The sequence below is a fragment of the Eurosta solidaginis genome, chromosome 5, assembly GCF_040869045.1.
Source record: "Eurosta solidaginis isolate ZX-2024a chromosome 5, ASM4086904v1, whole genome shotgun sequence".
NCBI lineage: Eukaryota > Metazoa > Arthropoda > Insecta > Diptera > Tephritidae > Eurosta > Eurosta solidaginis.
The window spans coordinates 157,350,414-157,370,244 of record NC_090323.1 but is presented as its reverse complement, the minus strand read 5'-3'; the positions used below and the strand labels follow the sequence as shown (position 1 = coordinate 157,370,244).

Here is a 19,831-nt window from a genome sequence, read left to right as displayed (position 1 = left end):
TGCCAAACCGGCTGTTGGGAAATGTACGGAATATTGGCTTGGGCGGGTCGTGCAGTGTAACTTGGAAGGTACGTGTAGTTAATACTAGGTTGAAAAATCGGCTGAGCATAACCGCCGGAAACCGGTATTGAGTACGATACGGGTGTACCCTGCGCATTAGGGAAGGCACTACTAACAGAAATTGGAAATGTTTGTGTTGGAGGTGGTGGACACGGATGCGGGATCGCCGTCTGCAATGGTGGCACAACCGATTGCACTGTATGTACGTTTGTAGACAACGGCACTGCTTGTGTATCTAGTGGTGAAGAGATACACTGCGGTTCGAAATTGCTAGACATCACAACATCACTTTGCCGTATTTCCATTTCACGAATAGTTTTTTCTAAATCTGCCACACGCTGTGACAATATGGAACTTGCACTTAAATAATGTTCTTCAGTACGGATATGTGTTTCTAAACGTTTTATTAAAGTGTTTTTGTTACCACTAGTTGGAAGTCCTGCATCTTTACACATTTGTCTTAGCTCAACGACGTTTGCGGAACGAACGTTTTCCATTTTTCACGCTTTGTTTTGCTAATGATATTCAACGAGTAGATTTGAGTTAAAATATAAATACGAATGGTAAAACGAATACCAAACACAACTGAACGATTTTGTAGCGAGTACTGCGAGTACAAATGAACGTAACAGACAATTTGTTGTTATTGTCGCTTTGGTTGCATTACTATTGCTACCAATACCTATAAACCCTGCGCGTGCGTTCAACGATCATCAAGTTGTTTACCATGTATGCAAATGAAACAAAATAAACATAACATAAAACGAGATGATATACCAGAATACGAAGCGAATGACGTTTTATTTTGGTTAATTCTTTTCAGGCTATTCGTGCTGAAAGAAGAATACGTTCCACGATACGGAGCGAATGACGTTTTATTTTCTTGGTGAATTCTTTCCAGGCTAGGCGTGCTGAAGTAGAATGCGTTCCACGAGAAAATAATGAACAGTGTTTTGACGAGTTTCTTTCATCTTTTCGTACTGAGAGAAAAATATTAAAGTTGAAACGAATGACGTTGCTGGTGAATTCTCTTCAGGCTGGTCGTGCTGAGAGAGAATATGTTTCACAAGCAAGTAAAGACGAATAGCGTTGTTGCCGAATTTCACTCGAACTTTTGTGTTGAGAAAATTCTTTTTCGTATGGACTCGCAAATTTTAAACTAACGACGAATACAATACTAAAACGTAAGTGCAGAGGAGCCCCGTTTACCACGAATTGATTCAGCGGATTCTCAACTTCTTTTATGCGTTAGATAAACGATATGTTAATTTAATTTAATGGCGAACACCTTTTTTTTCAACTCGATAATATGTATTTTTACTCGTTTAAACACATATTTTCACAATTGAATGTTTTTGCACACACACTTGCACTTATTCAATTATATGCTGTATTTCGAGTTTTACGTTTTTAAGGGTGGATTTCATCCAACTTCTGAGGCTGTCAGGAGACCTCTTGAGTTCCAATGAAATAATTTCAATAAAGATATTTAACGTTAATAAAAAGTTTATTTGTACAGAGTTTTTGTATAAATTTTATAAATTCCACGCTGTCTCTGCAGTTCGGACGCTTTCTATTTTAGTTCTCGCAATCGACTGACTGACAGCCATCTTGTTGTTCATTGCCTTTTTCGTGAGTAGGGTTACCAGCTTGCTGACACTTGTGACAGAACGTTTCTCTCGTTTCCCATGTGAAATTCAGTACAACTTGATATTACTGTTGACAATGGAACTGGATCCGCAACTGCCGTTGAATGTAGTACTGGTAATGCCATTGTAGGTACGCTGGCATAGGTTACTCTTCTTGATCTTCCAACGCCAAGTACTTTTGTTTGGCAAATATAACACTCTATTGAATGGCAAGTAGGTTCTTTCCATATCATTGGTGTATCAAATTTTATTTGTTGTCCTGATTCCGACTGAATCAATTCTACTCGACACGATGTACACAAAGTGGTCGGTGTCCATGGTTTTTCAGCATTTTTAGGCTCAATGCCAAAATACTTGGAGTATAAAGTTTTCATATGATCTGAGAACACTCGTCGCCGCCTTATGATAGTATATTGGCCACACATGAAACAGGACATATCTGGATCGTTATTACACTCAAATTCTCGCGTCCTTTTACTCATGTTATTTTTTTTAATAAATCACGGTTTTGAAATTTGACTTATGAACTGAACTGTCTCCGGCGAGCCTTGCAGATGTTATGAAGTTTCAAGGCGCATTAACTCATATTTATACTCGGAGCAAGAATAAAATTGAAAAAATCAAACCTTACCTAGAGAGAAAGGTTCCTTTTTATACGAAGCCGGGAAAAGAAAATACTTCCTGCTTTAGATGTAGGCTTTAAAAATTTTCTGTGTCTTATAATTTTGAAAATCTACCTGCATACTTACCCATAAGTGACGGAAATACATGTTTATAACTACACGCCTACAGCAGGTTTCGAACCCAACCACTCTTCCTTTCGATGCAACCACTCTACCTACTATAAAACAATTCGAGTATTAAAAGTACTATTTTATTTATTTAAAGAAAAAGTATTATCATTGTTATGGTGTTATTCGTTTATCCGGATAATATCCCATTTGCACTTTATACCTTTAATATATGTATGTATACATACATTGAAGTTGCGCAACCTGGGTATTTTTATTTGATCGCTTATAACTTACGTAGTTTTGCATCGATTTTCTTCGATGATAGCTTATCTTCTTTCTAATTAAACAGATCTTTACGTAAATAAAAACTATGTGGAAAAAAGTTGTAGTTTTAGAATGCTGCCCTCGCAAAGAGTAATTTTTTTCATATTTTTTTTCATAAAAAAAACAAAAATCAGAAATGATAAGCTAATATCTCGACAACTATCTGGTTGAGCAAAAAACAATGTATAGTGCATTTATAGCAAATTTTATCGTCTTTCCGATTCTGAAACCTTTTTGCAACTGCTTGACCTGTTCGTAAGATATACGAAATTAAAGGGAGCCATCTTTTTGGTTTTTTCGAATAACGGTAAATTGCAAATATTTCAAAAACGGTACCATAGAATCAAAAATGAACTAAATTTTCGAAATCAGGGGGTGATTTTACATACGAATTTCATAACGGCGTTTCTGGTAAAGAGAAAAAGTTGAAATTCGTGGTCCAGTGTTATCGTTCTTATTTGTTGCGGTTTATTCGTAAGTAATTACCCTCCCCAACGCCAACCATAAAGACGTAACGCGCGAATTTATCGGCAGTGAAAAACGACAATGGCCGACAACAATTCAGTGATCGGTAGAAAGGTACACACGCTCATCTAAATACGTGAGTTTATTTTTATCGGACGATTACGGGAATGCTCTGGCCCTGGGAGACTTGAGAAGCAGAGGTCGTGACATTTATGCTTTATGCACACATGACTTGTGATAGGCAGACGTCGCTGTTGTGCTTCATTTATTTTTGAAAAACTAGATCTAATAAGAGCAGGTGCTTTGTTGATTGTAATTGCAAAAGCAAGGCGTTCAGGAAACTGTAAGCGCTTAAAATTGAATGGCAAATCTGTAGGAATCATTGGAATTCGTGTTATTATCACATCTTTACATTTGCTTTTACCGCTGATGATTGTTGCTTTGATTACATTCGGCATTAATTTCTAAACGCAAAGTCTGGTTCCATTGCACAATTTTGGTGGGTTTAAATTCCGATGAAGCATGACTGGTGAGCCGATTTTCAAAGTAGATATATGCGCAGGCATTCCTTTTGGTTCTAACGAGTATAGAAATTCATTTGGATAATTCACAATTTTATCTTCATCTGTAACTGTGTCGATCGATTTATATTTCGTCACTTCACCAGGAAATTGGTTTTGAATGCGATCATTGATTTTGTTAACATGACCATTTTTGGGAGCTAAGATAGTTCGTTCGCATAGCAAAAAAACAAAAACATTTAAATTTAAAATTCTTAATTCTGAAATACGAAGAACTTTCGTCTTGATCGAAGGAACCTAGAGCCAAAATTTGGTGATGGTCGAAGTATGGCAAACACGTTTTCATAGGGAACACACACACAGAATTTGATTTATATAGAAGATGTAGATAGACTGAAGCTAAACAATTTTTTTAACAGCGGAAGATTACTAAACGTCCAAAAGGCATAACAGCCCAACTCAACAATGCAGTCAAACTGTAGGTGTTAAGATAACTTAAGTTTGTACGGCAGCCATATTTTTTCCCCATTCCACATTTTACTTGAGGTGTTAGGACTTAACGTCACATAGCTCCTTACCAATTTTAATTATCCTACCATTACGACATTCAGATATATGCAGTATAATATATTCCATTTGTATGGGAGGTTCCACGCCCCCTTTTTCCCAATTCCATATTTTCTTGGTGGTGTTATGAATTGCCCTCATATAACTCCTTACTGAATTGCAATGTTCAGGCATGTATACCTTCAAAGTTATGCAACACCAAAGATTCCATTTGTATGGGAGGTGCCACGCCCCTTTTTCCCAATTCCGCATTTTCTTGGTGGTGTTAGGGATTGACCTCATATAACGCCTTACTGAATTTCAATGTTCTGGCATGTATACCTACAAAGTTATGCAGTACCAAAGATTCCATTTGTATGGGAGGTGCCACGCCCCTTTTATATATCGATATTATTTTTAGCCTAAAACCTTGCCGTTGATCGAAGGAACCCATAACCCAAAATTTGGTGATGATTGAAGTGTGGGAAATACGTTTCCATAGCGAACACACACACATACAGAATTTGTTTTGTATAGATATTGTAACGAATTTACTGCAAATGCTCTTATTTGCAATCTTCTGCTAAGTTCGAATCACTAAACTGTTGAATAAATAACTCCAATATGTAATAATGCAAAATGCCCTTTATTAAAATACTTCACAATAACACTCCAACTATTTTTAAAATAATACTGCTATTGCTCGCTAGATAGCGTCTTAATTGAAACTGATTATAGCGCCTCTACTGGTATCGCCTTTTATACTCTCTGATTTCCTCGTTCGCATCTTCTAGGCGCTTCCATTTCCAGAATCTGCTATTTGGCCATCGCTATCAAATTTCTCAGCTGTAACTACAATTGCACGATTTTATAGCTTCTCTCATTGCATACTTTCGGGAGTATCTCAGATATATGCATGTGGTTGTGCGTTGCTTCTCAGCTGCGTGTATTTACATATGTGTAGACATAATGATTGATTCGTGTATGTAGATACAAGTGACTGTCTGCTTTATTGTTGTTGTGACTTCATTTATTTAGCATCAGACTAGAGATGTGAGTATCACTTAGTGTCACTCATATTCGTCATACTGCCCTCCACCTAAGTCCGATCGTCCCGATCAGACAAATCTCTCGATCTACACGCTGCCAGCCTTTCCAAATGAACCACTTTCATTTTGGTTCGTGGTTTGTTAATGGTTTGTATGTGGTACACCACATCGTTGATCCGTTTTACAACTTTGTATGGGTCTTCCCAGTTACACTGCAATTTCGGGGACAAACCTTTTTTTCGTTGTGGGTTGTATAACAGCACCAAATCTCCTTCCTGAAACCCTTCCGAATTAATTGCTTTATCGTACCTCGTTTTCATCTTGTCATTCATAATCCTTGATCGCTGCCTTACAAGGTCGTGTATCTCTCTCAGCTCTTCTTCCAAGACACCAGTGGATTTCTTGACATTTGTCTCCGCATCGGCATCTACCCCAAACTTCAAATCAGCTGGCAGTCGAAGGTCATTGCCAAAAATTACCTTTGCGGGAGTTCGGCCCGTTGTCTCATGCACTGCCGATCGGTAAGCCATCAAGAAGAATGATATATGTGTATCCCACTCCTTATGGTACTTGCCTACTACTTTCCTTAAATGCTCCTCCAATGTTCTATTGAATCGTTCCACCATACCATCGGACTGAGGATGCAATGCAGTTGTCCGTGTTTTTCGAATTCCCAATGATTTACACATTTCCCGGAACACAGCTGATTCGAAATTCCTGCCTTGGTCAGAATGTAACTCCATTGGTACAACATACCTTGCAACCCAATCGTTTATAAACACTTCTGCTACTGTTTCCGCTTCTTGATTTGGGATTGGGACATTTGCTGAAATAAGCCATAACTACCAGTACATATATTTGTTTCCGCAGCTGCTAGTAGGAAATGAACCTGCGACATCCATAGCGATCCTTTCAAATGGCGCACCTGAGTTATATGCTTCATCTGGCCATGACTTCGGGTTTTGGGCCCTTTCGCTCTGCTGCAAACCTCGCAGTTCGCAATCCACTCAGTGACCGACTGACGGCAACCAACCCAATAGAATCTCTGTTTAATCTTCTCAAGCGTCTTCGTGATTCCAAGATGACCTCCGCTTGGACCATTATGCAGCTCGCTGAGCACGTCAAGAATCCTCTTTCTGGGAACAACAATCAGTTTCTTCTTGCATTGACCATCCTCACTCTCCCATACTCGATGCAAGCAACCGGATATCAATTCTAAACTGTCCCACTGTGCCCAATATGACTTCGCAATGGGACTCTCTGCTGACATATTCTCTCTATTTGGTTTTTCGTTTCGTTCGAGCCCTTGCATAAAATGTGGCAGATTTGTATCTTCTAGCTGACACTTCCTTAATTGTTGCTTGTCCCATTCATCCGCACACGTTATAGTCATTAGCCGGACATCTATAATGTCTTCTTTAGCCTTGGCTTTTGAACAGTGCTTGCATTCCAAACTACATGGTCTTCGTGACATTGCATCGGCATTCCCATGGATATTCCGATGCTCAATAGAAAAGTCATAGCTTTGTAGCCGCTCGATCCACCGTGCCAATTGTCCTTCTGGATTACGGAACTGCAGAAGCCATTTCAACGCTGCGTGATCTGTCCTGACGCGGAATCGCTGCCCGTAGAGATATTTGTGAAAATGTTTAATGCACTCTACCAATGCCAACAGCTCTCTCCGTGTAACGCAATAGTACCTCTCTGGTTTTCCAATCGAACGGCTGTAGTATGCAACTACCTTCTCCTGTCCATCGACCAGTTGTGATAAAACGCCTCCTATAGCATATCCACTCGCATCTGTATCTAGAATAAAGGTTGCTCCTGGAATCGGATATGCCAACATTGGGGCAGTGCACAAGCGCTCTTTCAATGTTTGCAAAGCCACTTCTTGCTCCTACTTCCATTCAAAAGCTTTATTTTTTCTTGTAAGCTCATGGAGGTTATGGGCTACGCTGGAAAAGTTTGGTACAAATCGCCGGTAATATGTGCACAGCCCAAGGAAACTTTTTAATTCATGCAAGTTCTGTGGTCTTGGCCAATCCTTTACTGCCTCTATCTTTTCATTTGCTGTACGGATACCTTCTGTCGTTACCTTGTGATCCAAATAATTGCTTCCTTTTTACACAGCGCACACTTTTTGGGACTTAGTTTCAGACCAGCGCCAGTTATTCTCTGGAAAACTTCCTCCAAGTTTTTAAGATGTTCATCGAAGTTCTTGCCCAATACGATGATGTCGTCCAGGTATACCAAGCATGCTTTCCAGTGCAAGTCCTTTTCATACCTGATCCATGGGTCTCTCAAAAGTAGCTGGTGCATTACAAAGTCCAAAATGCATTACTGTAAATTGCCAAAGACCATCTCCGACGCTGAAGGCTGTTTTTTCTTTGTCTTCCTCCTTCACTTCCACTTGCCAGTAGCCACTTTTCAAGTCCAGTGTGGAAAACTTTCGTACCAGAGAGCGTGTCCAGAGTGTCGTCAATTCTTGGCAATGGGTAGCTATCCTTTTTCGTGCCGTCGTTCAACTTGCGGTAGTCCACGCAAAACCTCATTTTCCCATCCTTCTTCTTCACAAGTACTGTGAGGACCAAATAAAACACCATTAATTTGGCCCACACAAAACGACCCCACAACATATTCAACACAGCTTTAACACAACAGCCAGTCACAAAAGGCCCTAGCAACACGACAAACCAACAAGTCTCAGCAACACGACTAGCAATCACAACACTTAATAGCAACACAACAAACTAACAATTCTCAGCAACATACGACGCGGGTGACGATAACCTACGCCGCTGGCCGCAACAGCGCTACGCAACCGCACTACGCTAACATACGACGTTGGCCGCAACAACGGTACGCAAACACGCTACGCCGGCTGCAACGGCACTACACAAACATACCACGTGGGCCACAGCAGAGTCCCGCAAATACACGACGTCAACCATACTATAGTTACACACACGCACGCAGACGCACCGACATAAGCCGCAGAAGAGACAGCGCAGTCGCCAGCCGTACGAGAGACACGCCGACGCAGGGCGTCACAGAAATACATTTACACACATCTAGGCAAAGACCAGGCGTCCTAACGGGACGATCCTAACGGGATACGAGGACCGTTAGCCCACCACTAACCATAGAGCAAGCTCAAAGCGAAGTGAAGAATACAAATACATCTTTCTTTTATTACATTATTTTCATTAACGAAATAAAGTAAATTTTATATGAAAACGATTTGCAAGGTGTCCCGAATTACAAATTTATTGTAAGTGAACCTTGGACACGGCGAGTATACCCCAAGCACTTATTGAAGAAGCACCGGGGCAGGAAAAAAAAAGCTTCGTTACAGTTGGCGCTCGAGCAGGGACCATGCAAATCGTCCAAAGTCAGAAGGAACATTCCTGACTAGAAACCTAACCATAAAATGGCCGACCAGATTGATACCACGTGGTTAGACAACATTTCCAAGCAGCAGCTGATATCCATCACACAGGAATTGGGTATAGAGCAGACTGGCACCATACAAGTAATCCGAAAGCGCATAGCAGCACTGGTTTCGAGAGCAAACGTGGACTCGGAAGTACGCGAAAAAATTTTATCCCTAGAAAGGAAAATACAGACACGAGTGACTTAAATGAGGAGTACAGCACCCCCACAACAGTACTTATCGTCAGGAAAAGCGGTACCATCCAACGGTACATCTCAGGCACCGACCGTTATATTCGCACCCATCATCGACCAGGTAAGGAAGTGGTCGGTAAAATACGAAGGTGGACGGGACCCGTTAGCGTTCATCGAACGGCTGGAGGAGTTAGCCGAAGTGTACGCGCTAAACGTGGATCTCCTATCAAAAACTATGCCCGAGCTACTAGGGGGCCCCGCGCTGCAGTGGTATCGCAATAACAATGCACACTGGGAAAGGTGGACAAGCTTCAAAAAGGATTTTTTATGTTTCTTCCTGCCAGTCAGGTATTTCGAGCGTCTCGAGGACGACATACACCAACGGAGGCAGCATAACAAGGAGAAGTATAAGGGCTACGTGCTAGCGATACAGAGCTTGATGAGACACGCAGGATACATCAGCGAACAGCGGTTGGAACGAATCTTCCGTAATAGCCACCCCTATTTCCAACATCCGTCGGAGGGACTTCACCAATCTCGCGGAACTCTTAACCCTTGCCGAGGAATAAGAGAGCATACGCGAGGACTATCGAAAACTATCAGGCGGGCACCACCGCGAAGTTACGCGACACATCGCAAGTGGCACGACCCTATTACCACCACCCAAACCTGCACCACCACCACCGAACATACCGCACCACACGCCTCCCGGCAATCAGGGGTTAGACCCCAACAACGTATGCAGGAGGTGCGGCGAACAAGGACAATACGCCAATAGATGCCGAAACCCACTGAAAATTTTTTGCTGGGAGTGTGGCCGCAGTGATATACGCACAATCGAATGCTGCCGTCGACGACAGGGAAACGACAGAGGGCTTCACGAAGAACAAGGCGCAGTGAGCCCAAAGAAGCCAGCGCCGAATCGGCAGTGGTAATGTACCAAGAGCATGGGCGCCTTTACGCCGTAGCCAGGCTCTGCGCGGAATCAGCCGAGACGGTCATCGACACAGGGGCATCGAGAAGCTTCGTTTCGAGCAGCCTTGCAGACCGTGTAGTAAACTCTGGAAACGGAGAAATGGTGAGAGTGGCCATCAAAATAACGATGGCAAACAGGACTAGCACCACAATCTTCGACGCCATAAGTACTGAGGTACGCCTCGGAGAAGCTTCACTCCACACAGTTTTACACGTCATGCCCGGGGCGATCGAAGACATCATACTGGGCCTGGATACGCTAGGAAGCATGGGAGCCACCATATCATGTGGAGAAGGCCACCTCGTGCTAACGAGACCCCTTGTTCAGCACACACCGCATCCTGGAGCCACGTCAGAAACTATTCAGAGTATAACACTAGCGAGAACGAGTAACGCCAGGTACGACCCCCTGGAACTATTCAGAGTATAACACTAACGAGAACGAGTACGAGGAACGTCAGGTATGACACCACTGGGACTATTCAGAGTATAACACCAGCGAGAACGAGTAACACCAGCTACGACACCCCTGGGACTATTCAGAGTATAACCCCAGCGAGTACGAGTAACGCCAGGTACCACACCCCTGGAGCCACGTCAGGAACCATTCAGAGTGTAACACCACCGAGCAGTAGTAACTACAAGCACGACAACATAAATCGAATTAACGACGACATACAAGGCGAGGCGGATCGTATACGACCTACAACGACGACAGAACCACAATGCAAGTGGTGGCACAAGCGCGTCGCGAAGTACGCACCAACCCGGAAAAATACGCCGACTACATAATACAAGATGGACAACTGTACCGCCATATTCCCTGTCGGTCACACGATGAAGAAGCGGTCCCTTGGAAATTTTGTGTACCCACACCACTGCGACAACGGGTATTAGAAGAAAACCACGACATACCAAGCGCTGGACACATGGGCATCCGCCGGACGGTAGCACGGATTGCCAACCGGTATTACTGGCCCGGCATGTTTCGGGACATCAGTCGATATGTACGACAGTGCGAGGAAGCACAGCAAAAGCCAGCTGAAAAGATGCTCACACAGGTGGCCCAAGAACCATTCGCCACTGTATGCGTCGATTTCGTCGGACCACTCCCACGATCCACACACGGGAACACGATGCTATTAGTATTTTTCGACGGCTTCAGCAAATGGGTGTAGTGGTGGGTAATGACACTATTTTTTGAGTGTTAACACAGTAGCACAGACACACTTTGCAGTGTTAACACAATTGTGTTATAACTGGTTATCGAAAGTCGATATTAGTGTAGGCACAATATCAGAGCACAGTACTGTGTTACTTACCTCTAACGCCACGTTTGAAAAAAAAAATTATGAGAGCGCGGTGAGAATTATAAAATCTTTTTAAATGTCATTATCCTCTCACCGGTTTTATCTTGTAATATTTGTATCATGTGTATAAATATGTTTTGAGTGAAGTGTCATTGGAAAGCAATACAATCAACACACAAGCACAATGGACTATGTATGTATGTGCACTTACGATCTGAGTGTCATTCTCTGTGCTATAGAGCGTGTTACTGTGTTATGAGCATTTACCAGTTTAAGCGGCATTGGACAGTCAGCTTTGTGCCATCGAGTGTGCCACTGTGTTATAAATTAATCGATAAGTGTACGTGTGCGTGCCGCACATTACTGAGTGTTAACACAATAACACAGAACAGTGCTGTGTTACTCAGCCTTAAATGGGTGGAATTGGTCCCCATGAGGTGTGCTACAGCAGAGGGCCTTCGCCGCGCGTTCAGAGAACGCATCATCGCAAGGTTTGGTGCTCCCAAGGTACTGATATCGGACAACGGCGTTCAGTTCACCAGCACAATGTGGCTGCGTTATCTCAGGGAAATGGGGATACGACAACAATTCACGGCGCCCTACACACCGCAAGAAAACCCAACGGATCAGGCGAACAGAATAGTCAAGAGGATCATAGCGCAACTCACCAGATCACAGCACAACAGATGGGACGACTTTCTCCCAGAGATCGAGCTGGCCATGAACACCAGTGTGACCGCGTCCACCGGATACAGTCCAGCTTTCCTCGTACAAGGACGGGAGCCGCGGCTACCAGGGGCATTATTTGACGAAGTCAACCTGGGGACGGGCACAGCCCCCACCACGGTAGAAGAAAAATCCGACAGAATGCAAGAGGCATTAGCGGAATAGTGAGGCAGAACATGGAACGAGCGGCGGCAGACCAATCACGGCATTACAATCTACGACGGAGAAAATGGACCCCCGTAGTCGGCGAACTAGTGCTCGCAAAGGAATACCATCTCTCAAAGGCCGGGGAAAATTTCGCGGCAAAGTTGGCCCCCAAATATGACGGACCCTACCAAATCCTAGGATATGTGTCCCCAGTGATACTTTAAATACGAAAACCCAACGGAGGAAAGGAGAAAACGGTCAACATCGCAGAGTTAAAGGCATATCGTGCAGCAGAGATCATCGCGGTAAATTAAAACAAATTCAGGGAGAACAGTTTTTAAATTATTAATTAATATCAAGGATAAGCAAGCACCGGTCATTCTATCGCAAACCGCGGCCAATGGGACCGGAACATCACCGCTAAGTCACACTTGGTAGGATAGACGTGGAGGCAGGGCAGTTGCCAGCAGCCATCGAGTTCTCTTCGAGTGAGGGCAGAGCTCCACCGTCGCCACAGTCGCCGAAAATCATCGAGCTCTTCTCGGATGAGGACACAGCCCCACCGGCGAGGGAAACGCCTGAGATAATATTCCCGGCAGGACCAGGCGGCATATCCCTCTATACGACTGACCTCGACACGCTCAAAGGATCGAAATGGTTGACCGACACCATCAGTGACGCTTGGGCAAAGGGAATGGAAGAGCAACACGGACAACAAAATACGACTCTCAGCCCGTTCGTGATCTGGCAGCTGACCCAGAAGAACACGGAGGAAGACTACTGCCGATGGGTCCGGAATGTCGACCTGTTTGACAAGAGTGTGATCCTAACACCCCACACACAGCTAAACTCTGGTACCTACTCGGTCTGGCAAACGCAGCAGTCACCCACCACGTTGCCGACACGGAATGCTGGGAGGAGCGATATGTATGGGTAGCGGACTCAATGCACAGGGCCAAAGTTCCGCACGCAACACAGGCTTGGGCAGATTTCCTCCGGTGGGAATACATACAGCGGTACGGGTACGACGGTTTTACAGCTCAGGTACTCGAGGTACCACAACAATACAACAACAACGACTGTGGCGTCTACGTAGCCGAGAACATGGAGAGGATTTTACGATACACGGGGAGCGGAGAAGGAATGCCCGGACTGTGTAGAAAGCCGTTCACGGAGGAAATGGCGGGCAAGAAGCGCACAGAAATGCTGACACGGTTCCTACGAGACGGTCGAAAACCCCTAGGAGATCATACAAAACACTACCACCACATACCACCCTCCCACAGTTCCACAACCAAGCACCGAAGACAACACTCACTCCCTAGTACCAGACACCAAAACGAAGCCACAACCGACAACAGAAGGCCATCAAGTGGTAACGATCAAGGCCAGAGACGCAGATGGACCAATGCTGGACCTATTCCCGGAGATAGCAAGGGAAATACGGGACACACTCCGACGCATCGCCGAAGGCAATGCCCACTCCCGAATACGATTCGTTACAGAGAAGTACCACATCACCATAGTGAAAACAAGGCGCGCATACGATTACTGGATACCGAGGTCCGACCCTCAGAAGGGGGGGGGGGGCAGGGAGTGTGAGGACCAAATAAAACACCATTACTTTGGCCCACACAAAACGACCCCACAACATATTCAAACAGCTTTAACACAACACCCAGTCACAAAAGGCCCTAGCAACACGACAAACCAACAAGTCTCAGCAACACGACTAGCAATCACAACACTTAATAGCAACACAATAAACTAACAAGTCTCAGCAACACAACAAGCGTTCGCAACATTTAATAGCAACACGGTAACCATGGCAACGCAACCATTTGAGCTAGCAACACCAAACATAACAGCTATAAAAGGAGCGACACAGCAGTACAGCAGTTAGTTAGCACGGAGCTGTGATCGTGACCGGAGCTACCATTGGAGCGTCCTTCGTAGGTATCGGTTGTACCATCCGGAGAGGTCCAGTGTTGTCACTCTACCACTATAGTGGTAGATCTACCACTATTTAGCCTAAAATCCGGATCTACCACTCCTACCACTTTTTCTTAAAAATCTACCACTTTTTTATTTGCCTGCATTTGACTATGTTCTTTAAGTTGCTCACAATGACCTAAAATTAAGGTTTTTAAGTATGTTGAAAATTAAACGTAAAGCACACTCTGTATAAGTTTTTAAAATTTTCACCAAAGAAATGTGTGATTTTTAAAATACATACGTACCTTCGAAAGAACTTATGCAATTTTATGTAAAATTTAACTTTATTGATGGGAAATTCATCCCAAAAACTTTGTAATAATCTGATTTTTCGACTGCTAAGTAGAATATCGCCGTATCTCTGCCGCCGTTTCGAAAACGCCCTATCCCAGAAAATTTTGGAATAACGCCCTATTTCAGAACTTGTTTCAAAAACGCTATACCTCAGCTTAAATTTAATAAATTTGTGACATAAGCTGGGACGTTTATGAAAAACATTTTGGGTGTTCTTCAATCGAGTTCTGAGATAGGTCGTTTTCAAAAGAAAAACTGAAATATGGTATTTTTGAAAAACAGTCTCAGATAGGGCGTTCTCGGACTGGCAGCCAAGTTTCGAGCGATATTCCACTCAGCCGTCGATTGCAGTATCCGACGGATGCCTTCGATGTCACGGATGTAAGTTGTAAGATTTAAAAAATAAATTGTTTTAAGGCACAAGTCTATTTCATTAGATTCGAGCTACTGGTATTCGTTGGATACCATTGAAGTAATTTGTTATTTTAAGGTTTCTTAGTAGTATTATTATATGTTTGAACTATGTGTTATGAAAAATGGAATATTTGGAGACTGTAAATTAACTTTGGTCGTATCCACACATGGTTTGTTAAAGTTCTTGGTCGGTAGTTCGCATTTGAATATCAATTTCAGCTGTGAAGGTTTTTGTAGTAAACAAATTTTCAAACTTTTAAGACTAGTTCTTTGATACTTATTCAAATAGTTTATAAAAAAAAACGCCTAAAAACTGCCGACTACTAACTTCAGAATTAAAAACTAGGTGAGGGAGTTCAGGGTTCCGCTGGTCACCTATGATTGCACCAATATACATATGTAGGTGGTTGTTGTTGGAATCAATAAAGCTTTTCTATCAATAGATTTTGGGGTTTTGATGAGTCCCCCATGCAGCTGCATTCATGATGATGACGTGGAATCTTCGATTTACTTCATTCTTTAGTGAACAGCTTTTGGCAGAACTAACCGAATGCATTTCAGTCACCCCCTTTCCGGGTAGTCGCTACCACTTAACCTAACAGAAACTAATATACACCATTCAAGTCGGCGTACAAATTGTAGCTCTTACAAACTTACAAGAAAAAAAGGAGCAGCATATCGCAAACTGCCAAATAAATTCGGCCTTAATCTTTTTGGAGGTATATCGCTTGTTTCCTATTATGTGCCTGAGGAGATAATAATTAAAATATTTGCATACATTAATTTGCATGCACTAACATTAAACAAGTAAGGAAGGCTAAGTTCGTGTGTAACCGAACATTACATACTCAGCTGAGAGCTTTGGAGACAAAATAAGGGAAAATCAGCATGTAGGAAAATGGAAATAGAGTAACCCTGGAATGTGTTTGTATGACATGGGTATCAAACGAAAGGTATTAAAGAGTGTTTTAAAAGGGAGTGGGCCTTAGTTCTATAGGTGGATGCCTTTTAGAGATATCGCCATAAAGGTGGACCAGGGCTGACTCTAGAATGTGTTTGTACGATATGGGTACCAAATTAAAGGTATTAATGAGGATTTTAAAAGGGATTGGCCTTTAGTTGTATATGTGAAGGCGTTTTCGAGATATCGACCAAAATGTGGATCAGGGTAACCCAGAACATCATCTGTCGGGTACCGCTAATTTACTTATATATGTAATACCACGAACAGTATTCCTGCCATGATTCCAAGGGCTTTTGATTTCGGCCTGCAGAACTTAATATGGTAGGTGTCACACCCATTCTACAAAGTTTTTTCTAAAGTTATATTTTGAATCAAAAAACCAATCCAATCACCATGTTTGATCGCTTTTTTTGTATTTGGTATAGAGTTATGGCATTTTTTTAATTTTTCGAAAACTTCGATATCGAAAAAGTGTGCGTGGTCATAGTCGGATTTCACCCATTTTAATACCAAGATAAAATGAGTTCAGATAAGTACGTGAACTAAGTTTTGTAAAGATATATCGATTTTTGCTCAAGTTATCGTGTTAGCGGCCGAGCGGAAGGACAGAAGGTCGACTGTGTATAAAAACTGGGCTTGGCTTCAAACCGATTTCGCCCATTTTCAGAGAGAACTGTTATCGTCATATAAGCTATGCCCTTACCAAATTTCACAAGGATTTGTAAATTTTTGTTCGACTTATGGCATTAAAAGTATTCTAGAAAAACTAAATGAAAAAGGGCGAAGCCACGCCCATTTTGGAATATTCTTTTATATTTGTATTTTGTAGAACCATATCATTACTGGAGTTGAATGTAGACATAATTTACTTATATGTGTAAAGATATTAAATTTTTTGTTAAAATTTGACTTAAAAATTATTTTTTTTGCGGGTTCGAATCGAGCTCAAGGCCTAACAATAATTATTTTATCTTTATTATTGTTATGATAAATTTTTTCTTAATTAAAAAAATTATTAAATTAGAATGGAAGAAAGAAAAAATTTAGACAACTGCCAAAGCTTGTTGTATAGATCCATTTTGGGAACTGCTAAATTCCTTCATCGGCAACGTTTAGGCGCCGCTGCTATAACCATTCAGCCATCACAGCGGTTTTTTGTTTGTCTTCATTAATTCTACTTCTATTCTGGTTCTTGCCAATTGATATTCACAACACTGCGACATCTGTTGCAGAATGAATGTGAAAATTGGACTTGTTTGATGGCAATGCTGCCATAGTGTCATATTTTATTGACACTTTTTCCCGTGCTCTGGGATGTGTTAACAATTTTTGTTGTTATATCGGCCTACTGATTTGTAAGATCGCGGGGTTTTAAAGGCGGGCGTTTTTGTCATCCGATTTTTGAGCTCTGCTCAGCTGAGTATAAAAATAAATAATTGATGAGCGCCTCCCGCTTCTTTAACCCTCAAAAAACATTAATTTTAACCAAGCATTGAAGGCCACTGAATGTTGTACGTCAAGCATTATTTATTTAATATTTTACAGAATTGATGATATTGAAGACAATTCAATACTTCGCAGAGGTGTTCCTGTAGCGCATTCGATTTATGGTGTTGCCAGTACGATGAACGCTGCCAATTATGTGCTCTTCTTATCGCTGGAAAAGGTGCAACAGTTGGGACATCCCGAGGTTTGTCTACATTTTTTTTATAAAACAAAACATTTCAATACATATTATTGATAAAAAATATTCTTTCATCCGCAGGCTACCAACGTTTACACGGAACAATTGCTTGAACTGCATCGTGGTCAAGGCATGGAAATCTACTGGCGTGATAGTTTTACTTGTCCATCGGAATCAGATTACAAACTCATGACCATACGTAAGACTGGCGGTCTGTTTATGCTTGCCATACGTTTAATGCAGTTATTTAGTGAGAATAAAGAAGATTTTACCAAATTAACCGCTATACTTGGCCTATATTTTCAAATACGCGATGATTATTGTAATTTGAGTTTGAAAGAGGTGAACTACATAGACATTTCTGAACATTTTTTATAAATAATATTAATTTTTTTACAATTATATAGTATTCCCAAAATAAAAGCTTTGCTGAGGATTTAACCGAAGGCAAATTTGGTTTTCCGGTTATACATGCTGTTCGCTCACAAAAACATGATAACCAGGTCTTGCGTGAGTGTTTTTAGATATCTTATTGAAATTTCATTGTTTATACTAATATAATAAAGTTATGTATTTATTAGATATTCTACGCCAACGTACTCACGATATTGAGGTGAAAAAGTATTGCATTAATTTATTGGAGAAATTGGGTAGCTTTCAGTATACGAGAGAAGTATTGGAATCGCTGGATAAAGAAGCGAGAGCAGAGGTAAGGTTAATAGCTCCGACACATAAGCAGTTTTTCATATAGATGAGTTTAACACAAGCTTATGCATTATGAGTAGATTGGACGTATTTTTATGGAGAATGGTAGAATGAGCGACACTGGCGCCATCTGATATTGAAAAGTAGCGAACTCCCCAATTTTGTTCCAAGCAAAGCATAAGAAGACGAATTTGACATTTGCTTTGGCTAAGGGTGTTGGCACACTTTGCAAATTAAATTATTTTTCCTACTGGTTGGTAAATTTTCTAACATTTTTCACACTTAAAAACTGCAATATAACAATCGAATACGACACAAAATATGTTAGCAAGTATTTTTGTTGTACAGGGAGAATGTTTCCAACATTGCTTCGCGAAATTTTGCATGTGAATGGGCAAGGCGTAATAAACTTCAATTGCTAAGTCTGAAGTTACTCCATATTTACAAACGCAACATCTTGGTCGATTGTGGCGATGTTATTGGAATGCATAAGCTTGTGTTAAACGCATCTGTATGAAAAATTTCATTGTACCGCGGCCTTTATATGTAGTTTTCTTTTGTATAGTACTAGCAGGGCCGGCGGCCCAAGAAAAGTAACATTAAGAAACAATATTCAAAACTGTATCACACCCCTCAGCAGTGGTTGGGAAACAAACAGAGTCTATATCTGTTATGAAGGGCTTCACAGCAGAAATTCATATGCCTTAACGGATGGAAAATAGAACTGGAGCTGGAGTGTGTTCAAAGTACCTGCAGGCAAATCAATCGTACCTACTTCTGACTAATGCAGCGTCTTCCAGGCGAAGGGCTATGTCATAGAGAGAGTAGCCAGATTCCTCCAGGATAGTACGGTCTCAGACATCAACGTAACAATCTTTGTCGACATTCAGGCCGCCTTAAATGCATTAGAATCTAACTTGATAAAATTGGATATTGTGCGGAGGTGTCGGGCCTCACTGGCGTCCATAAAGCCTTCTAAATGTGTCCATAAAGCCTTATAAATGTCTCCCTTTGCTGGCTCCCTGAGCACAGCGATATTGAAGATATTGATGAGATGGGGATGAGATGACCAGAAAAGGTTCCGAAATGGAAATAACAGAAACAGCTCGTGCGACCACCGCGGGGTTATCTCCCCGGGTATGAAACAACGGACTTGCTGGGGAACTTCCGCGTTGGTTGCGAGGTCTCAAGGTCCATACGGTCATGTTTGGATACGAAAGGAACTAGCTTCCTTCTCAAGCTAAAGAAATCTGCAGTGAGAGTTCTAACGGGTGTCATCACACGTCATACCGCTATTGCACCAATGCACCCACGGGGGCCCATACCGACAAGGTCTCCCTGCAGAAGCTGTCAGGATGAATAGGAAGAGGAGTCAATGAATCGCTTTCTCTGCCGATGTCCTGGACTGCAAACAGATGACTCAGATTTCTGGGCGCACGGTTTTTCGACAGTCCGGCAGAGGTTGGGACGGTGCATCTTTCACTCCTACTTATGTCATCAGAGAGAGCAAGTAGTGTTCGATAAGTATCAATGGTAAGTAATTTGGTTGGCTGAATGTGCCGCCAACCGGCTTTTACTGCGGGCACTCACTCCTACTTAAGTCATCAGAGAAAGCAAGTGGTTCGATGATGACCACTAGGAA

General features: G+C 42.1%; 1 protein-coding gene across 2 annotated transcripts in view; it reads left to right on the top strand.

Moving 5' to 3' along the window:
• qm (quemao) overlaps positions 1–19,831 on the top strand; it is a 177,869-nt gene that overhangs the window by 145,646 nt on the left and 12,392 nt on the right. The window contains exons 3-6 of one of the 2 annotated variants that reach the window (XM_067792204.1): positions 17,346–17,490; positions 17,566–17,826; positions 17,892–17,994; positions 18,066–18,193. In XM_067792204.1, coding sequence (XP_067648305.1) covers positions 17,346–17,490; positions 17,566–17,826; positions 17,892–17,994; positions 18,066–18,193 — 637 coding nt within the window. Of the gene's footprint in view, positions 1–17,345; positions 17,491–17,565; positions 17,827–17,891; positions 17,995–18,050; positions 18,194–19,831 lie in introns of both variants that reach the window. The other variant, XM_067792203.1, reaches the window with a different exon arrangement.